Here is a 21,620-nt window from a genome sequence, read left to right as displayed (position 1 = left end):
TAACTTTTTTATTTTTCAGTCAAAAAAGCTGTGTAAGGGCTTCTTTTTTGCGGGACGGGTTGCAGTTTTTATTCGTACTATTTTAGGGTACATGTGACTTTTTGATCACTTTTTATTCTATATTTTTGGAGGGTTGATGACCAAAAAAATAGTGATTCTGATATTGTTTTTTAATAATTTTTTTTGCACTGTTCACCGTGCGGGAAAAATAATATAGTTTTATAGTTTGGGTCGTTACGAACGCGGTCATACCAAATATGTGTACTTTTTTTAACATTTTCATTTTTTTCCTATAATAAAAGACTTGTTCATTAATACTCCATATTTGGACATAAACTGCTGTTTGGGCACACTGCCAGGATCGGAAGGATCACCGATTTTGCTTGGTACTAGTTTTGTTTGGGGTTTTACTAGTATTTCAGTTTATAATGTGGGGAGCATATGTAAGCTTTAAGATGGTATACTAATGGGGTTTATAAATTAATAAAATTAATAATCCATGAATATTGTGGTACGCTTTGAATTAATCCTTTATGCACAGGCCAGGTTATTTTGGGACAAGTGTCGTGCTTATAATAGTGTATTTTCATATCTTTTTTTGAAACATGCTCTGCAACTTTGCTGGGAAAGTGTTGTCCTGGTACAACAAGGATTGCCTAGCTTCCAGCGGTGTGACGGTGCTATGTGACGGCTTTGTTTTTGTGGGACGAGCTGAAGTTTGTATTGGTACAATTTTGGGGTACATGCAATTTTTATTGATCACTTTATATTCTATTTTGTCAGAGGCGAGTAGACCAAAAAAAATTCAATTTTTGCACTATTTTTATTATTTGTTCACCATTCAGTATAAAGGACACGTTAATTTTGTTCTGCGGGTCGATAAGATTACGGCGATACCAAATTGATATCGTTTTTTTATGTTTTACTTTTTTTACACAATAAAAACACTTTTTTCTAAAAAATTTATTTAAAAAAATCATGCTTTAGTTTCGCCATATTCTGAGAGCCATAACTTTTTTATTTTTCTGTCGACGGAGCTGTATCAGGAATTTTGTTGCAGAAAATCCGCAGTATAATACAGTAGTAGCAAAGTAGATGAGATTTGAACAAATCTCATCCACATGCTGTGTAAATGCCGAGCGGGAAAAAAATTGACAGAAATTGACATGCGGTGCGATGTCTTGAATCCACAGCATGTCAATTGTATTTGCGTAAACGCTGCTTATTTGTTGCAGGATTTCCCCATTGAATTCAATGGTAAAGGTAAAACCCGCAAAAAATAGCAGATGTTGCGTTTTTTTTGCGGCGGAATGCAATCCCGTTGCAAAAAACGCAACTCAGAAAAAAATAAAATCTTTTACTTAGCCAGAAGTCTGTGTTTCTTTGTCCAGGCCGGCCTCCTGGGATGACGTTTTAACCCATGTGACCGCTGCAGCCAATCACATGGGATGAAACGTCATCCTGGGCTGCAGAGCATCATGACGTCATACTGTCATTTTTCCACTGACAGGCACGGTTTCAATAACCTTAGCACAAGATGAATACTCAGCATTATAAATACAACAGGTTGGACTGGCCACTCCTCCACTGGAACGCCACCTACGGGGTGAAAATAGCACACAGCTTAAAGGCACTATAAATAAATAAGAAATGCATAAATAAACATACCATACTTTTGAGGACGAGTTCACACGTCGTGTAAATACTGTGGATTACCTGCAACAAATTTAATTGCGGGAAAATCCACAGCGTAACAGTGGTAGCACAGTGGGTGAGATTTGAACAAATCTCATCCACAGACTGTGTTAAAAAAAATGCCCAAAAACTTTCAGAAAATGAATATGAGTTAGGGATTCTCCCCCGCACTGGCACTCTTAGAGATCATATACAAATTCCCTTTTGATTCCCAGTCAGATTTCATTTCCCTATTATGTATGTATATTTAGTTGTGAGCATATTTTAGAGATACTACAGTGAGAGCCTGACAGGAAAGGGTTGCAGGCATAATACACACCCAGATGGACTTCCCCAGTGGGCGGACAGAAACTGTAGGAGTGCTCAGGTGCTGTGTGATAAGCTAGTGTGTCAGGAAGGCTGGCCGGCACCATTGCATAGAAATGCCACATGTATAGTGAAAGGGAATTGTAAAGCGACCATGTCTAGCTGGCTCGAGTGGACCTTATTGTTTGTCAACTGCTTGGTGGGTCACGCCGCAGGTAAGTTATTTATACATTATATGATATGACGTATGTAGCAAGATCCTGCATGACGAAGCAGTAGTATTATATATGTAGCAGAGCTAAATTTGTTATGTCAATAATTTACCTGCAGTTCTATAGAAAACTGGCTACACATTGTAATATTATGATATGTTGTGCCCAATGGCAAACTTCGCTCTGCAACATTTAACAAACAAGTGTGGGGCAGGGGTCACTGAGAAGTAATGTGGTGGTGGAATAGATATTGCATACAGTACATGGCTATTTACCTTTCATTGTAACAATCCATTATTGTAGTTTGTTATTTTATTACTGACGTCCTTGTAAGCATGGAGTCATACACACGGGTGCCTTTAAGGGTATGTTCACACACAAACTCAAAAACGTCTCAAAATACGGAGCTGTTGTCAAGGGAAAACGGCTCCTGATTTTCAGACGTTTTTTTGTGCCACTCGCAATTTTCGCTGCATTGTTTGCGGCGTTTTTTACGGCCGTTTTTGGAGCTTTTTTCAATAGTCTATGGAAAATGGCTCCAAAAACGTCCCAAGAAGTGTCCTGCACTTTTTCGTGGCCGTTTTTTTACACATAAAAAAACCACCGCGAAAACCCTCCATTGGAACAGAACGCCGTTTTCCCATTGAAATCAATGGGCAGATGTTTGGAGGCTTGCGATTTTTTTTTTCGGGCGTTTACGGCCCGAAAATAATCTGTGTGAACATACCCTTAGGGTATGTTCACATGGCAACGCCAATTACGTCTGAAATTACGGAGCTGTTTTCATTCGAAAACAGCTCCTGAATTTCAGCCGTTATTGCAAGTGCACGCTTTTTTCACGTCGTCCATTACGGACGTAATTGGAGCTGTTTTTCAATGGAGTCAATGAAAAACGGCTCCAATTACGCCCCAAGAAGTGACATGCACTTATTTGAGGCAGGCGTCTTTTTACATGCCGTCTTTTGACAGCGGTGCGTAAAAAAAAAAGCCCATCTGCACAGAACACCGTAAGACCCATTGAATTCAATGGGCAGATGTTTGGAGCCGGTTTTTCGAGCGTAATTCCAGGCGTAAAACGCCTGAATTACGTCCGTAAATAGGGCGTGTGAACATACCCTAATAATGTCTGCTCCAATCACACAGATCTAATGTTGGGTGTGTCATAAATCTAAGGGTATGTGCACACACACTAATTACGTCCGTAATTGACGGACGTATTTCGGCCGCAAGTACCGGACCGAACACAGTGCAGGGAGCCGGGCTCCTAGCATCATACTTATGTACGACGCTAGGAGTCCCTGCCTCACTGCAGGACAACTGTCCCGTACTGTAATCATTTTTTCAGTACGGGACAGTTGTCCTGCAGCGAGGCAGGGACTCCTAGCATCGTACATAACTATGATGCTAGGAGCCCGGCTCCCTGCACTGAGTTCGGTCCGGTACTTGCGGCCGAAATACGTCCGTCAATTACGGACGTAATTAGTGTGTGTGCACATACCCTAATTTTGGAGCTGTGCTTTAATAAAATATGAATTCCTTAGGACGTTACCGAGGCTTTGGAGTGGATAGTAGTCTGTCATGTTACCTCCGTCACTTCATTTTATATGACATTTCCCCTGCTCATGACGTGGAAGCTGTGCACCTCCACCATATACAGAAATCCCCCCATCTCTTTGCTGAAATGACATAAAGGACCTGCAGAATTTAGAATGCGGCAACAGCATCGACTGCGCTATTGGTTCCGTCAAGAACAACGGAACCCTGTCACAAGGGTGACAAACGGAAACCATTATCTAGGTTTCCGTCACCATTGAGTTCAATGGTGTGGGAAACGGAAGGTAAGGTTTCCATTTGCCTTTCTGTTGAGCGGTTAACCCGACGGAAACCTCAGACGGAATACCTCAGTGGAAAGGAACGGTGATGTGAACAGACCCTAAATCTGTATCTGAGAGAGTTTTTCAGCTGAAAAATAGCTAGTCAAAGCATAAGATCTATAGCAGGGGTGCATAATGCTTTCTGGTCTGGGGACCACATTCAAGTTGTTTTATTTCCAAGGGCCACAATAAAATTAAAAAATGAATACTTTTTGTAAAACGGATACATTGTTTTATGCCTCGCGCTTGTCCCGAGGAGCTGCTGCATGACACAGGGATTCAAAGAACACCAAAGAGAGAATCCCTGTGTTATACACCGGCACCATATCCCCTGCACAAGGCATAACACAGTGTATCCGTTTTGGCCAGAGTGCAAAAAATAGAACATTGATAACTGACAGTGCCCCCCATAGCAGTGATAGCCACAGTGCCTCCATATTAGTGCTAGCCACATTCTCCCTTTATTAGTGCCAGTCAAGAACGCCTCAGTGTCCACCTTTGTGCCAGTCACAGTACCCAATTAATAAGTCACTATTGATATGGTTGCCCTAATGACTGCTCTAATAAGGTAACGGCGTTGGCTCATACCTGTACATGTGAAGTCTAAACATCTGTTGACAATCTGTCTTGTAAATAATGATGCATTATCTCAGAGTCCTGAATTATTATTATTTAAAAAAAAATAGAAGCCTTGCATAAATGTTCTATGTTAGGATTGACTGAGCAATTGTTCTGTGGATTGTCATTCCTAAGATTGTCTTTGAGATCAAGGTGAGAATCAGAGTTTTGCCGAATAGAGAATCAGTGGTTTGGAGAAGTTTCTTAACTCCGGTTCTCAGGTCCTCAGGTTCTCCCAACAGGTAACGATATGAGGGTGTCCCATAGAGAAAACACTTGTGGCAATGCCTGATAAACGCGAAAACCATGGTCATGTGCATGGGGCCATAGAAATAAAGGGGTCCACAATTTTTCCGCAAAAATACAGATAAATTGCAAATGCATGGTCGTGTGCATGAGGCCTAAGGAAACCCTGAAACATGGCTTCCTGGGGTACTTGAGGACCAGAGTTGAGAGACACTGGCTTAGAGGACAATTTTTTACAACTGTCTAAACATCTCCGAGAAGATCTCGCTAAATATAAGATTTTCTGTAACAAATTAAAAAAACAGAGCTACTGTATGTCCAGTGTCCAATGTATTTTATGTCTTGAAGGTTTAGAAGAGTAAGATTTGTTAAAATGTGGCTTGTTGAAAATATTTGGGCAAACAGGCTTTTTAGTATGTTTTAATTAAAAGGGCACAGAGAGAGAGAGTGTCATTAAAAACTGTAGCCCGATGGAATAAATTTGGCTATTTGGTATTAAAGCTATTTCATTGGTTCTAGAAGAGAATGGGGCAGAATTATTAGGGTATGTTCACACGCACTGTTTTCAGATGTAATTCGAGCATTTTACGCCTCGAATTATGCCTGAAAAAACTGCTCCATTACGCCTACAAACATTTGGCCATCGCTTTCAATGGGTTTTACGGTGTTTTGTTTCCACGAGGTGTCATTTTACGCATCACTGTCAAAATATAGCGCGTAAACAGATGCCCGCGAAAAAGTGCATGTCACTTGGGACGTTTTCAATTGACTCCATTGAAAAACCGCTCCAATAACGTCCGTGAAAAAGGCGAGTTGTTACAAAAACGTCTGAAAATCAGGAGCTGACCAGACGTTTTTGGTCACTGCGTGTGAACATTCCATTACGGTGTCTGCATCTAGAATGTGTCGAATTTTAGATTGATTTATGAACAGTTGTTTGCACCCACTAGACAATGATAAAGGAGTTTCCCGCTTTGGAAAATCCCTACTTGTTAGTAGGGTCCCTTGACAATCGATCAGTGTCCACCTGCTAAGACATCCAGTAATGCAGTCGTTTTTTCTGAAAAAACCTGGCAGCAAGGCCTCATGCACACGAACGTGATTTTGCGGCTGCCATTCACCCGCAAATCTGCGGGTGAATTGCAGACGCATTCATTTCTATGGGCCCGTGCACACGACCATGGTTTCCATGGTCCGTGCATTGGCCGGGAACCCGGACCACAAAAAGATAGGACATGTCGTTATACGGGCCGCATTTGCGGTCCGGGCTCATTGAAATCAATCTGTGCATGGCCATGACACTCCACGGCCGTCCGTATCGCCATCACGGGCCGCTCACACGGCTACGGGCATGAGGCCTTAGGCCTGATACACGAAAGTTTTATACAAATCAATGGGGCTATACAGACATGCATGATTATTCACTCAGAGTTTTTACGTTGCGTGAAACTCACTACATGTCTTATTGTGGTGCGTTTTTGCGGATAACGCACCAATTGAGGTCAATGGGTGCGTGAAGATCACGGACAGCACGCTGACAGTCTTCCGTGTGCGGTCCGTGATTCACTCACTAGTTGCAAATTTTTTCATTTCTCTGCATTTCTTTAGCATCAACACTAACCTAAAAAACGGATGGCACACAGAAAACACATTGATGCAACACTGAACTGCAATGCAGGAAAAACGCTGCGTTTTTTGCGGGCGCAAAACGGAAACGTTTGTGAGAATCTAACCTAAATTTGTAATTTCCCTGTAGCACCACCACGGGAGAAATTAAAGGGGTTGTCTGGCACGAGCATCTGATCGTTATGGGGTCCAGCTGTTGGACCCCCACAGATCATATACTCATGACCTATCCTATGGATAGGTCATCAGTACGAAAAACTGTCCCATGCCCATTTAAGCACTACACAGTGCCCATTCATATACCTTTTGTAAAACGGAACAGGACAGGTCCTCCAGAGCGAGATACACTCTTTGTAACCGCTCCCTCTGGCCAAAAGATGAAGATGTATTAAATGACGTAAAGGTACACATCGTATCCACCCTGGAGCCCGCAGGGAAAACCTGCACCAAATTGTGGTGCAGTTTTTGGGTCGGAATGTATGCTGCGGAAAATGGCATGTAAAAAACCTCCCAAAAACTCTATACTTAGCCATGGCGACACCTCTCTGACGTCCTGCAGCCCGGCCTCCTGAGATGATGTAGCAGCCCGTGTTTGTCTGCAACCGTCACATGAGATGAAACGTCAGTCCTGGAAGCAGGAGCAGAGAGAGCTGGGTAAGTATAGACTTTTTTTTTTTTCTGAGTTGCGATTATTGCTGCGGAATCGCAGCTTTTCTGCCGCAAAAAAAACGGAACATTTGCTTATTGTTGCAGCTTTTACCTCCCATTGAATTCATTGGGAGAAAGGCGTGATTTCGCAGCATATTAAAAAACCGCACCACAGGTCAACTTATGACAGTTTTTTTTATGTAGTGTGTGGATGAGATTTGTTCAAATCTCATCCGCTTTGCTGCTACTGTAATACGCTGTAGATTTTCTGCAATGAAATCCATTGCGGAAAATCAGCAGCATTTACACTGTGTGAACTCGGCCTTAATCTGCCTCATTATCTCCATAACATGGTGGTGTACAGAGGCTCAATTTAACCGCACATGGAGTACAGAGCCTCGGACTCCATGTGCCCACAAAAATATATTTCAAAACATCATAACAAATGCATACAACTGTAAAAAAAAAAAAATGCAGGTGTTTTTGTAGCCACTTTTTACATGGAAAAAAATAACCTTAACTTTACATCCCAGCTGCCGATGCCCCGTGTAGCTAGAATGTAAATATAGGTGGTTGGTTTTAATGGCCGATTGCGCTGTGTTTAGCATTGGGACCTGTGATGTCACAGAGCTCCAACTGACATTTGAGGGAGAGGAGCATGCTGGGAGGACAGGGTATAATGGATATACTTATTGATATACTAGGATGGCAGACCTGGGGGCCATTGTTAGGCCCCTGGCAAGACTACCAACCCAATCGTGTTGTGGGTTCTCCTGGTTAAACAGAAGGAACCCCTAAGCGGGTAGATGCTGCACAAGGTATAATTTTGATATAATTTTTTTCAGGACAACTTATCCAAAAATCACGAACAGCAAACATTTTTTATGGACAATTTGGAATACCATACTGTATCGTAAAGATTATAAGTAATCTGTCTATAGCTTAGAATAGTGATATAAACACATTAGCAGCATGTACTGTGATCTCTCAACCAATGATAATTACAATCCAACTAATTGGCACAAACTCATTCAACTTCATAAAAAAAATTAAATTGATGTGTTGTGATTTATTTTTTTGACACTGGAAAAAAGACCCCTATTTTTTAAAGACTGTCCAGAAGAGGCTGGACTGCTGCCCAAAAAAGAAAAAAGGGGAGGCCTCCATGACCGTTATAGGAGGGAGTAGGGTTAATAAGTTCACCGAGCGGTCAGAGAGGGGGATGGTCTAGGAGGAGTTGGTGGGAGGAGTATGGAGGGGGACGTGTTTGATAAAGTATTCTTCCCGCTGCTTTCGGCATTGCGCAGGAAGCAGCATGAGGAAAAACAGGTAGTAGAAAGTTACCTGGGGTTTCCTGCATTCATGGCGTCCGCTGACAGACTCCTGCAGCAGCTCCGCTGCCGCTAACCATGATCCTGGATGGCTGGAGGAGCAGGTCACTGCTCTGACTAGGTTACCTGTTTCTTCCAATGTTCCTTATAGACGCACCCGGCGTTCTGCTGCTGGCGTCATCCCGGACACTCTCCCTTCCCCCGTCACTTCCCGTGTCATGGCGGCGGGAGAGTAGTTACTCCCCCGCAGTTCACCTACAGCTAGCGGTGATGGCCCAGCTTTGTCTGGGGCGGCTGCTATTGTGAACAGCTCACCTCGCTGACCCCAATGCTCTTGCCCGCAGGCGAGACTTAGCCCTGAAGTTGTTCAGTCGGCCAGGTGCCGCAAGAGGAGCCCCTTTAGGTACGCTGCAGGCCAGGTCTCTGGAAGAAACATCCCTCCTAAGAGGCTGCGTCCTGGCAGGAGTCCTCAACCGTGTTGGGGCTCGGCGGCCAGCAGGGGGCCGCAGCTTGGACTCCCAGTCACCCCCCCCCCATCCTTCTGATGCCATGCATGGAGTGATGTCGACTGCAGCCCTGCCTGGTGATGTTCCGGCCAGGGGGTTTGCTTCATCCCAGCCCCGGTCCTCTGGACGAATGACTCGAGGTAGAGCAGCGTTGGGCCGCAACATTCGTTCTGAAGTTTGGGTCCCCTCTGTCTGGCGGAAGGTCGCTGGCCCATCTACCTTCAATGAACTCTTCCTCGGGGTACATCGTGTACAGACAGGACCATCGCCACCCGTGGAAATGGGCAGCACTCCCGGATACCCTTGCCGATGTTGCCAGTGCGAGTATACAGTTGCGGCCCATTTCTGGGGAGTCATTGATGGTGTCCACGGAGGCGGTTGCGGTGTCGGTGCAACCTGATTCGCCAAAGCATGGGGATAGGATTCGCCTTGATGACTGTGCTCGAGGCGAGGTGTACGTATGTTTCGAGGGCCCATTGGGGGCTCCCCTTAAGCAGGAGGTTCGCGAGCGTACTTGGAAAGATGAATATATGGAAACATTTTTCTCTCTTGCCGCTTGCAAAGTTCAATTTGGACAAAGGCAAGTGGGATGAGAGTGAAAAGGAGGAAGAATGACGTCGGCAATATAGGCTTATCCTGCAGACGTTCGTGAATTGGCTCCAGGCATTTGCTATTTTGGCAAGCGTGATCAGGGAAAAGGCACTGGAATACTTCTTGGCACTGTTCTGTTATTTGGATGCTATTGGTGAAGCTCACAGAGCTTAGGGCGGTCAGGCGTGGTTGCGTTGTGACGAGCAATTTCTTCAGCGTAAGGCAATTCGGCCGTCTATATGGTGAGATCAAAAAGACATAGCTTTGTGGTTACGGGTCACCGCCCCAGTTAAACAAGGGCAGTCCCTTCCTGGGAGCTTCGGGTCGTCTGGACAGTCCCTATTTGCGGTAACCTGTTGTATAACTTGCAAAAGGTCGTGCGGGAATTTGGGATTCCTCTAGCGCCTGAGCTGGTTTTAAGTTGTGGGGTTTACAGGATGTGACTAAGGAATTTTTGGTGGGACAGGCTTTAAAAGGTTTACGGCGTGGCAGGGATGAGTCCGATCAAAGGCGGCCCGTTTCGTTCATTCTCTTCTGCTCATTGGGTGCATCTGTGGAAAAGGTATGTAGTTCGTCTTTTGAAGTTCAGCTGTTCCACCTGGCTTTTTTGCGCGCATTTTTGGAGTGCTTAGACTGGGCGAATTGGTCTCTCCAAGTACATTGGGGGTGGGGCCTAAGATTGGATGATGCAGACTTGTACGAGGATAGACTCTATCCGTATTTACGTCGGTCAAAAACAAACCAATTGGGTCACGGTTAACGGATAGTTTTGTTTGCTCTTTCGGGAGTAGTAGTTTGTCTTGTTAGTTGCATGCAGGGTTTTAGGCCCCCAAGTCAGCAGATCTGACATGGCTTTGTTCTGTCATGAGGACGGAACTTTTCTTTCCAGGTTCTAGTTTTGCGCTGTATTTAGGAAATGCTTAGCAGAGGTTGGAGTCCGTTTCGACCAGTACGCTTCCCATTCTTTTCGTATCGGCGCGGCAACCGAATCTGTGTTGGGGGCTGGATGAGGCGGGAGTCCGTCGTGGTGGCAGTCCAACAGGTTTTGTACTTATGTTCGCCCACATTTCTTATTGTTGTTTCTGGCTTGTATGGAAGTGGGTTGTGCTGTTGTGGTCGTGTTGTATCCGCTTATTTTTGTGCGTGCATGTTTTTCCTTTCATTTCAGACTTGTGCCCGCGTCTGGTGCGGCTATAAGGGCACTCATACATGCACTGGGGCGTCCTTAGGGCGGACGTTCGCCCGGATGGTCGCCAGCTTTGGATCCCGCGGGACGACGCAGTCCTACATTGGCTGGGGTTCAGAGGTATGCTATGGAGCCGGGTCTTATCCGAATTCTGCAAATACTCGCGGCAGGACCGGGTTCCTGAGATCCTGGTGTTAGACGTGGGCGGAAACTATTTGGGTGTATGCCCATTTTGCGAGCTTATACGGGACATTAAACCTGATCTTTTGTGCTTATGGCTGATCGGGGTTTGGTCCAACATAGTCCCTAGGAGGCATTGATGGTTCGTGCGGTCGGTTGACAGGATCAATAAGGCCCACATTAAAGTGAATCATGCAGTTTCCCGTTTCATTGCCAGGAACAATGGCATTTGTGCGCGTCATAGGGATTTTGAGTCCGGGGAAGAAAATTTTTGGAGAGGTGACGGTGTGCACCTTACCGAGGATGGAATGGACTTGTGGAGCTTGGCCCTAGCAGAGGGGATTGAAAGGGCGGTTGTTGTTTGGAAGGACTGACAGGTTTGATGTGTTCAAGGCCTGTTTCGTGGTGGGGGGAGTCCTTGGTGTTGGTCAGTACAAACCAATGGGGGGTCGCATCGGTGGTATGCATCCCCCAAAAAGGAATAATATTTGGAAGACCTCATAGGGTGTTATCCCTTTGAAGTGGTCTTCTGGTCGGAGCCATCTGCAGAGGTGATCGGTGCCTCCTATCCGGGTTACGGCTGGGGGTAAATAGGTGGTGGTTGCAGATGGCTAACTTAATTTAAACAAAAAAATAACTTCAAGGACTTCCCCTGGCCTACTTTATTTATGTTTAATTATGTATGTTATTCTAGATTTTTTTATTTGCATACTGACCCAGGTAGGGTCATTTGAATTTTTGGAGGAATTCATTGGGCAGAATTCCTTGTGTTTTTATGCAAATGTTTTACAGCTTATACTGCATTTTTTACATTGTAAAATCAATAAACGGCTGCTGTGGCCATTATTATCCTTGGTTGTCATGTCTTCCTTTGTTTAGGGAAATAGCGGAAGAGGGTACAACAACACACGACTCTACTTAACCAGGTCAAGGAATTTACGGATGGTTGACAACCCTGATGCTGCAGTCGCTATTGACAGCGGTATTTAATTAGTTAAATGGCTAGTAGTTACAGCAGGAACACGGCTTTCTGTCACCACTGGGCTCCCGTAAACCATTGAAACCATAAAGATTACAAACATGACAGTGGCTTACAAGTATACATTTACATTTCACATTACTATGATAAGGTTGTTTTATTAACATACAAAGTACAGTTTCATGGTTTGTGACGTCACAAGGTAACTTTGAGCAGACACACCTGATTTTACATGCAAACTCTGTAGGTTTTCTTTCTGTGAAATTCCGGTTAGCTAGGATTACATTCTATAAAGCCAAGTAATCCTGTTAGGTGGTATGTGAACCCAACATTATCTAAAATTACAAATCAACCTAGTTTTATATTCTGTATAACCGAGTGCATCATAGCCACAAAAGTACAAGCTTCCATCTCCTTTACATTCATTCAAGTCAAGAAATCGTGATGGAGCAAATATGTCAAATTCATTTTTTTTTTCTTTTTAAAACTAAACTGATACATAACACATCATAAGGGTAATTTAAGAAGAAAAGGGCAGCAAGAACAGAACCTCATGGCACATCTATAGGGGAGAGTAGACTGTGTAGGACGCAAAAAGGCCTCATGCACACAACCGTGCATTTGCGGACCGTGCTCACAGTAATAAGTATAGGAGCACAGTCCGTAAATGCGAAAAAAAAAGGACATGCCTTATTTTTTGTGGCTTATTTCTACGCCCGGACACACATCCGGAAATATACGGAAAGGTGTCTGTAGCCAATAGAAATTAATGTGTCAGTATTTTATTCTGTAATTGAGGATAAAAACCATGGTCGTATGCATGGGGCCTTCCTGGTCAAAAAGATTGGGTGAAATCCAAAAAAGCATCAGACAGCAGAGCAAAGGAGAGAATCTGCAGTAGACTTAAGGGTCAAAGGTTTTTAAAATCGATTTTTGACATTTGAATGTGACAACGCTGCAATACCTTGCATAGCCGCTACGAATGTGAAGGCACGTATACGTATGAATGAAAAAAAAATCATCTAAACATCAAAGCGGTTGTGTCGTTCAAATGAGCAACGCGGCCTCTTAAAACCGCTGATCCATGTGGATGACAAGCGTCGAACACTCACCGATCTAATATTGATGGCTTATGATAAGCCATCAATTTGAAAAACCTGGATAACCCCTTCCCGACATGCGCCGTATATATACGGCGCAATAGGGAAGGGCTTTCCGCAAAGCGCAGAACCAATACGTTGCGGCGATAGTGCGGGCTCAGGAGCTGAGCCCGCGCCATCACCACCGGGTGACAGCTGTATGTTACAGCTGGCACCCTGAGGTATCGGCCACGACCGGAGCTAGCATCCGATCCGGCTGATTAAACCCTCAGATGCTGCGTTCAATAGAGAATGCAGCATGTGAGGCGTTTTTAGCCACCGGCACCCCAGCAATGTGATCGCTGGGTTGCCGGTCGCTGCAAAGGTGATCAGAGGCCTAATACTTACCTCCCGGTCTGCCAGCGACGGAAGCCTCCTATGCCCCACTCGGCGGTGGGGCCTAAAAGGCTTCCGGTACCATCGGCCAGCAGTGGGTGTCCGCTGTGTGTCACAGCGGACACCCCGATGTATCGGTAGGGAACGGAGCTAGCTCCGATTCCTGCCATTAACCCCTTTGATGCAGCGATCCAATGCGATCACTGCATCAAAGTGGTTTGTAGCATATCGGCAGCCTGCCATGCGATGGCAAGGCTGGCGACTGCTACTATGGCAACAGGAGGCCTAACAATGGCCTCCTGTCTGCCATTGCGGAAGCCGATTAGGCCCCGACTGGAGATGCAGCCTGATCGGCTTGCTGTCAGTGAATAACTGACAGTTCTAATACATTGCACTACATAGGTAGTGCAATGTATTGGAACATCAATCAGACAGTTGGACCTTCAAGTCCCCTAGTGGGACTAAAGAAAAGTTGTAAAAAATAAAATAAAAGTTTCAAGTAACATAAAAAAACACAATCGCCCTATTTCCCTTATCAAGTCATTTATTATTGTAAAAAAATTATAAATCCATACATATTTGCTATCGCCGCGTCCGTAACGACCTGAACTATAAAAATATTGTGTTCATTGTCCCTCGCAGTGAACGCGGTAAAAAAACAACCTAAAAAATAATGCCAGAATTGCTTTTTTTTTTGGTCACTTTGTCTTGTAAAACATAAAGTGCTATAAATTAAGTATCGCCTGATTCGTACTGACTCGCAGAATGAAGGTGACATGAAATTTATAACGCACGGTGAACGCTGTATAAAAAAAAAAAATATGGCAGAATTGCTGTTTTTTTATTACCTTGACTCCCAAAAAAAAGGATAACAAGTGATCAAAAAGTTGCATGTATCCCAAAATGGTACCAATAATCACTACAGCTCGTCCCACAAAAAACAGCACTCACACCACTACGTCTATGAAAAAATAAAATTACTTAAGGATCCAATAAGTCAGGAAAGAAAAATATGCAGTTGTGCCGGCCCGAGGGGAAAATTTCTTCTGTTTCAAGAGGCGAATTATCAAGGCGCTAAAATTAGGGAACCAGGAAGGGCAGGGCCCAAACATATCTGCTGGAAGCGAGGGTGCCCATATTAAACCAGGACAACACTTCCCAGCAAAATTCCTCAAACTGCAAAGGTGCAGAGTGTGGACCAAATGGGAGATGAGTAAGGACACTATTTATCAGTGCGACACCGGCCTGTGCAGAGAGGATTGTGTCACAGCGTAACACACATCTATGGATCATTTTGTTTACCCCATTATTATACCACCTGACTATGCCCCTCATGTACTCTGCCCAGCTTACATATGCCCCACATTATAAACTGAAACACCAGTAAAACTCCAAACAAAACTACTACCAAGCAAAATCCACGCTCCAAAAGCAAAATGGCGCTCCTTCCCTTCTGAGCCCTACAGCGTGCCCAAACAGCTGTTTACTTCCACATATATGGCATCGCCATACCTGGGAGAACCCTTTTAACACTTTTTGGGGTGTGTGTCTCCAGTGGCATAAGCTGGGCATGACCTATTTCCCACTGAAATGTCACATCTAGGGAAAACATTTTTACTTTGCACCATCCGCAGCGCAATCATTTATGGAAAAGACCTGTGTGGTGAAAATGCTCACTACACCCCTTAAAAAAATTAGCTAAACTTTCTTTGAAAGAATGTAGATTTTAAATTTCACGGCCTACTTCCAATAATTTCTGCAATAAACCTGTGGGGTCAAAATGCTCACTATACCCCTAGATAATTTCCTTGAGGGGTCTAGTTTCCCAAATGGGGTCACTTTTGGGGTTTTCCACTGTTTTGGCACCGCAAGAGCCCTTCAAACTCAACATGGTGCCTAAAATATTTTCGAATAAATAGGAGGCCCCAAGACTCACTAGGTACTCCTTTGCTTCTGAGGCTGGTGCTTCAGTACATTACCACACTATGGCCACAGGCGGAATATTTATAAAATCTGCAGACTCTGGGCAATAAATATTGAGCTGTGTTTCTCTGGTAAAACCTTCTGTGTTACAAAAAAAATTGATTAAAAATGAATTTCTGCAAAAAAAATGTTAATTTGTACATTTCACCTCTACTTTGCTTTAATTCCTGTGAAACGTCTAAAGGGTTAAGAAACTTTCTAAATGCTGTTTTAAATACTTTGAGGGGTGAAGTTTTTAAAATTGGGTGATTTTATTCGAGGGTTTCTAATATATAAAGCCCTCAAAGCCACTTCACAACTGAACTGGCCCCTGTAAAAATAGCATTTTGAAATTTTCTTGAAAATGTGAGAAATTGCAGCTAAAGTTCTAAGCCTCGTAACGTCCTAGAAAAATATAAGGATGTTCAAAAAACGATGCCAATCTAAAGTAGACATATGGGTGATGTTAATTAGCATCTATTTTGTGTGGTATAACTGCCTGTCTTAAAAGCAGATACATTTAAATTTAGAAAAATGCTACATTTTGGTGTTTTTCACAATTAAACACTGAATGTATCGAGCAAATTTTGCCAGTAACAAAGTCCAATGTGTCACGAGAAAACAATCTCAGAATCGCTTGAAAAAATAAAAGCATTCCAAAGTTATTACCACATAAAGTGACACGTCCGATTTGAAACAAATGGTCTAGTCCATTAGGCGGAAACGGGCTGCGTTCTTAAGGGGTTAATGTTCCGAGTGAAATCCGCAGTGAATCGACAGCACAATCCCCAGCAAAATCCACATGTAACACATGCAGACTGTGCCACAGAATCTACGCAGATTCGCCGTGGATTTTTCCTTCAACATCTGGACGAAGTCTAAGACATTTCTGCAACAAATTTGCCACATTGTTGCAGTATAACATACTTTATATTAAGCCACAAGTTTATTTTTTAAACCTTACAAACCTATTGCATAGACAAGGACAGGAAAATATTGTATGTTTTGGCAATTTAGGCAAGGTGAAGACGTTATTAACCCATCCTGCCCACCCCACATAAATTAACAGACTACCTGGCATGGCTACCATACAATTAGACTATAAAAAATATTTACCTTTTTTAGAATGCAGTTTTCCTAAAGGTGAAATTTTGCTCTGGGCTTACAAACACGCCTGGCCATGAAAGGGTTAATGTATGTGTTAAGTATCTCTTCTATTATTGTTTATTGAAAAAAAAAAAAATTCATACTTGCCTACGTTTTCGTTTATGTTCAAGTAACTGTTGTGCTTGGCATTACGTGATCACCACATTCTGTGAACAATGATATTGTGTAAACTGCATGGATTCCTGGAACAACAGGTTTTGAGCTGGCACTGGTCTCATATTTGACTGGTCTGAGGAATGTGTCTAGAATGTTTTTCGATTTACATTTGACACTGGTTAACTGCTTCTATACCGCAATAATTTTTAAGAGATTTATCATAATAGGCTATGGTATGAAATTAACTGTATGCTAAACTCATCAAGACCTGGTACCATTGGATTCAATTTCAGTCTTCGCCGGAATATAGGGCCATTGTTGTCTTTTAACTCCAATCATTCTGGTCTTGATCTGTATGTTGGTCTTACACCCCCCCTCCCCCTTTCCTTCCTTTTCTATTTCCCCTTCGGTCTTTCTCTACTCCTTTCTAATTCTATTGTATTTCATGTATTACGCAAATGTGATATGTCGACGGTGTGTAGCCGTCAAGTTTTATTGTACACATATGCTGTTGATTGTTTCTCTTTTTTGCAATGCTTCTTTCTATTGGCCCGCGTGCCGATGTTTGTGCTTTTTCATGTTTGCACTTAATTATCGTATACTAAATATTCAGAATGAACTGTAAAGTCCTATCCAAGACCTCGTTCACATCTGCGTCAGTCTTTCCGTTGTTCTGCTCCATCAGAGGAGCAGAACAACAAAAATACCAGTAGCTCTGGTTCCGTTCTATGACAGACACCATCAGCACTCGACGGATTGACTTTAAGGCTGGATTCACATGAGCACATTACGTCCGTAATGGACGGACGTATTTCGGCCGCAAGTCCCGGACCGAACACACTGCAGACAGCCGGGCTCCTAGCATCATACTTATGTACGATGCTAGGAGTCCCTGCCTCTCCGTGGAACTACTGTCCCGTACTGAAAACATGATTACAGTACAGGACAGTTGTCTGGCAGCGAGGCAGGGACTCCTAGCATCGTACATAAGTATGATGCTAGGAGCCCGGCTGTCTGCAGTGTGTTCGGTCCGGGACTTGCGGCCGAAATACGTCCGTCCATTACGTACGTAATGTGCTCATGTGAATCCAGCCTTATGGCTTCAGTCGGGGTGTCCGTGGTGATACCTGAAAACAATATCGCAGCATGCTGCACTATTTTTTTTCCGGTATTTTTTTTAAAATCTTAATTATGAATAAAACTGTGTTGCGTTGTGGGTAGACCTACAAGCAGTGGAATGTATCAGAAGATTATATATTACTTGAAGTGTACCTCTAGTCGTGTAGAAAACCTGTTTTTGTTTTTTTTTTTGTTTTTTTTTATATATATATCTTCATTAGACAAAACTTCTGATGAGCAGCACATATTGGCCGCTGCTGATCACTTTGCGTTAAGACACACGGCTTCCTTCTCTACCTTCTCGTCTCAGTGTGGGATCCAGGACTGCATAATACTTTAGCTATTCAATTGTATAGGGGTTACGGAAACAGCGTGGCACAATGAGCTCGGCTGTTTTCGTAAGACCTGCCAACTCTTCACTGAGTCTTCACCTGGATGCAGCAGCTTCCTCACCAGGCAGCGACAGGGGTTCAAGATAGGTGCTGGGTCCAAGCACCTATCAGACGTTTATGGAATAATTACAGGAAATACTCTAAATGTCTAAGATGGGAATACCCCTTTAACTCTTTTGATTGACTTTATCCCACTATCCTTCACTGTCCCGCCGTCCCGGGCAGTCTGAAAAATGTGCCCCGGACCCTCTCTGCCACCAGTCACGTCCCCCACCCCACCCGCAACAACGTTATCCTTGTCCCGTTAGCTGCCTGCGGTCAACGTGACCACGTCACTGTGACGCTCAGTGCAACACAGCAGCAGCGTTCTGCCTGCACCAAGAGGAGCAGAGAAAAATAAAGGCATACAGGACAGTGAGTAGAAAGTAAAAACAATTTAGTTCCTGGGAACACTAGAACGGTAAATGACATTATTTTATGATTTTAGAAATGCTAGTGTCTCAAAGTAAAGAGGCCTAAGTGGATGCCACATATGGAGTTAAAGCGGTTTTCCAGTCCCTAAAAATTGATGGCCTATGCTCCGGATAGGCTATCAATAGCTGATTGCTCGGGGTCGGACAGCTGTTTTGTGAAGGGTATGCACTGCTTCCCCTTTTCGTTTGAATCGTCGACATGCATGTAGCGGCAATTCACAGTATTACAGCCTTTTCCCATTCACTTCAATGGGAGAAGAAGGCTGTAATACCTGTGAATCTCCGCTACACCTATGTCAAAGATTAAAATTAAATGGCTAGGCTGGTGAATACGTGCAGACCAGTACTTCTTGCTATTTTATTGGGACACACTAGTGCTTTTTTTGGGATGAACTACACACACATTGCTTCAGACTCGTTGAGGTGACTAACTGGGCTGTGTGTGTCTTTGTTTACAAGCAACCCTTAACACACCTCGGGACCTTGACGACTGTTGCAGTCTCTGTTAGACAGTCTCCCTGTGTCGTGGCTTTCTACCAGGAGTACTAAACGCTGGTAACCCTCAGCATCTGCATTATACATCATCAGCACAGACTAACGCTCCTGTTCATTGCCCCTCGTTGTCTGTGCTGCAGATGTTGAACACAGATTCCACGGCCATCACTCTGGTAATAAATCTATTGGGACACAGGCCGACTTAGTGGTGAATACATCTCTGCCTCCTTCCAAAATACTACCATTGCTGTCTGCAGATTAGTAAAGGCTGGGGCAGGCCTTCAGTGAGGCAGGCGCGCGAACTGGCCCCCTTTACCTACAAGGCCCCTGCAGTACATCCACCCCAGTTCTGGAGCCCAACACTTTGAGTGCTCAGTAATTTTGAATATAATTGTCCAATTGGCATCCGCACAATGTCTCTGTCATTACACGTTCATCTTGGGAACCGCTAAGCACTTTCGTAGAATGCTGGGGTTCAAAGCAACAAAAACCCAACCTAGAATCTTCCACATAGTAATACATTTAAAGCCGCACTTTGGATTACAAGTGAATACAAATTACTTCAAAATTCCGCAGTATGAACATTTCATTCAGACATGCACCCACAGAATGTTACTGGGGAGCGCTCCTTATATGCAGTCAATCTCAGACTGACACATAAATGCTAAACCAATCCATGACACGTGTCTATACAAAATAGCTGCTATTAATGAGAAATACAGTACATAGCATAAAATGCAACAGTAAAGAAATCTTCTGGATAAGGACATCCTTATTTAATAAAAGATTTTAGCCTTTGTTTGCGTTGGTTTCCTTTTGGTTATTCTGGTTTCCTCCCACCCTCCAAAAACATACCGATAGTTTAATTGTCTTCCTATGAAATTGGTCCCAGTGTTTTGACTGTGTGACCCCCCTTATTGTGGACAGGGACTGATCTGAATGATGACCGTCTCTGCACAGTAATGCGACAAAGATCCATCAGATTAGTCTGTGATATAAATTCCTTCAAAAGGGGAGCATATGACTTTCAATCCTAATGAGCTCAATGATGCCAACAACTTCAGCGTTTTTGTATGATGCGGTTTGGCTGGATCTATGTTTGTTTAGTATCTCCTTTTTTTTTTTTTTTCTCCAACTGTATCGCCAAACATTATGTGAATAGAGCCTTGATGAAACCAGTGGCCATTAAAATAATCTTTTTTTTTTTTTTTTTTTTTTTTTTAAAGAGATCCATCAAAAAAAAAAACAAATCTAAAAAATTTGTGCCACTGTTTTTTAAAGGAAGCTTTATAGTCGTCGGAGTGTTGTTTTTCTAATACAGAACACTCTAAATTACCTCCATAGACATAAATTTAAAACGGAAAGTACTGTCTGCCTGCAACGATCACTAGATGGAGGCTGTATGGCGTTATCTACAGGGGGGCTGTATGGCGTTATCTACAGGGGGGGCTGTATGGCGTTATCTACAGGGGGGCTGTATGGCGTTATCTACAGGGGGGGCTGTATGGCGTTATCTACAGGGGGGGCTGTATGGCGTTATCTACAGGGGGGGCTGTATGGCGTTATCTACAGGGGGGGCTGTATGGCGTTATCTACAGGGGGGGCTGTATGGCGTTATCTACAGGGGGGGCTGTATGGCGTTATCTACAGGGGGGGCTGTATGGCGTTATCTACAGGGGGGGCTGTATGGCGTTATCTACAGGGGGGGCTGTATGGCGTTATCTACAGGGGGGGCTGTATGGCGTTATCTACAGGGGGGGCTGTATGGCGTTATCTACAGGGGGGGCTGTATGGCGTTATCTACAGGGGGGCTGTATGGCGTTATCTACAGGGGGGGCTGTATGGCGTTATCTACAGGGGGGGCTGTATGGCGTTATCTACAGGGGGGGCTGTATGGCGTTATCTACAGGGGGGGCTGTATGGCGTTATCTACAGGGGGGCTGTATGGCGTTATCTACAGGGGGGGCTGTATGGCGTTCGCTGTAGGGAACGCCATACAGTCCCCGCTGTAGGGAACGCCATACAGTCCCCCCCCCTGTAGGGAACGCCATGCAGCCCCCCCCCCTGTAGGGAACGCCATACAGTCCCGTCCCCCCCCCCCCTGTAGGGAACGCCATACAGTCCCGTCCCCCCCCCCCCTGTAGGGAACGCCATACAGTTCCGTCCCCCCCCCCCCAGTAGGGAACGCCATACAGTCCCGTCCCCCCCCCCCCCTGTAGGGAACGCCATACAGTCCCGTCCCCCCCCCTGTAGGGAACGCCATACAGTCCCGTCCCCCCCCTGTAGGGAACGCCATACAGTCCCGTCCCCCCCCTGTAGGGAACGCCATACAGTCCCGTCCCCCCCCTGTAGGGAACGCCATACAGTCCCGTCCCCCCCCTGTAGGGAACGCCATACAGTCCCGTCCCCCCCCCCCTGTAGGGAACGCCATACAGTCCCGTCC

The 21,620-nt window shown here is 44.3% G+C and overlaps 1 protein-coding gene across 1 annotated transcript in view; it reads left to right on the top strand.

The window, feature by feature from the left end:
- Positions 1-2,094: 2,094 nt before the first annotated feature.
- The window catches only part of IFNLR1 (interferon lambda receptor 1), an 85,558-nt gene continuing 66,032 nt past the window's right edge, over positions 2,095-21,620 (top strand). Inside the window, exon 1 of the mRNA XM_075850511.1 lies at positions 2,095-2,216. Coding sequence (XP_075706626.1) covers positions 2,156-2,216 — 61 coding nt within the window. The 5' untranslated portion in view covers positions 2,095-2,155. The remainder of the gene's footprint in view (positions 2,217-21,620) is intronic.

Source organism: Rhinoderma darwinii, chromosome 2 (assembly GCF_050947455.1).
Source record: "Rhinoderma darwinii isolate aRhiDar2 chromosome 2, aRhiDar2.hap1, whole genome shotgun sequence".
In the NCBI taxonomy this organism is placed as follows: Eukaryota; Metazoa; Chordata; class Amphibia; order Anura; family Rhinodermatidae; genus Rhinoderma; species Rhinoderma darwinii.
Note: the sequence above shows the minus strand (reverse complement) of the source record. Positions and strands in the feature narration are given on the sequence as shown.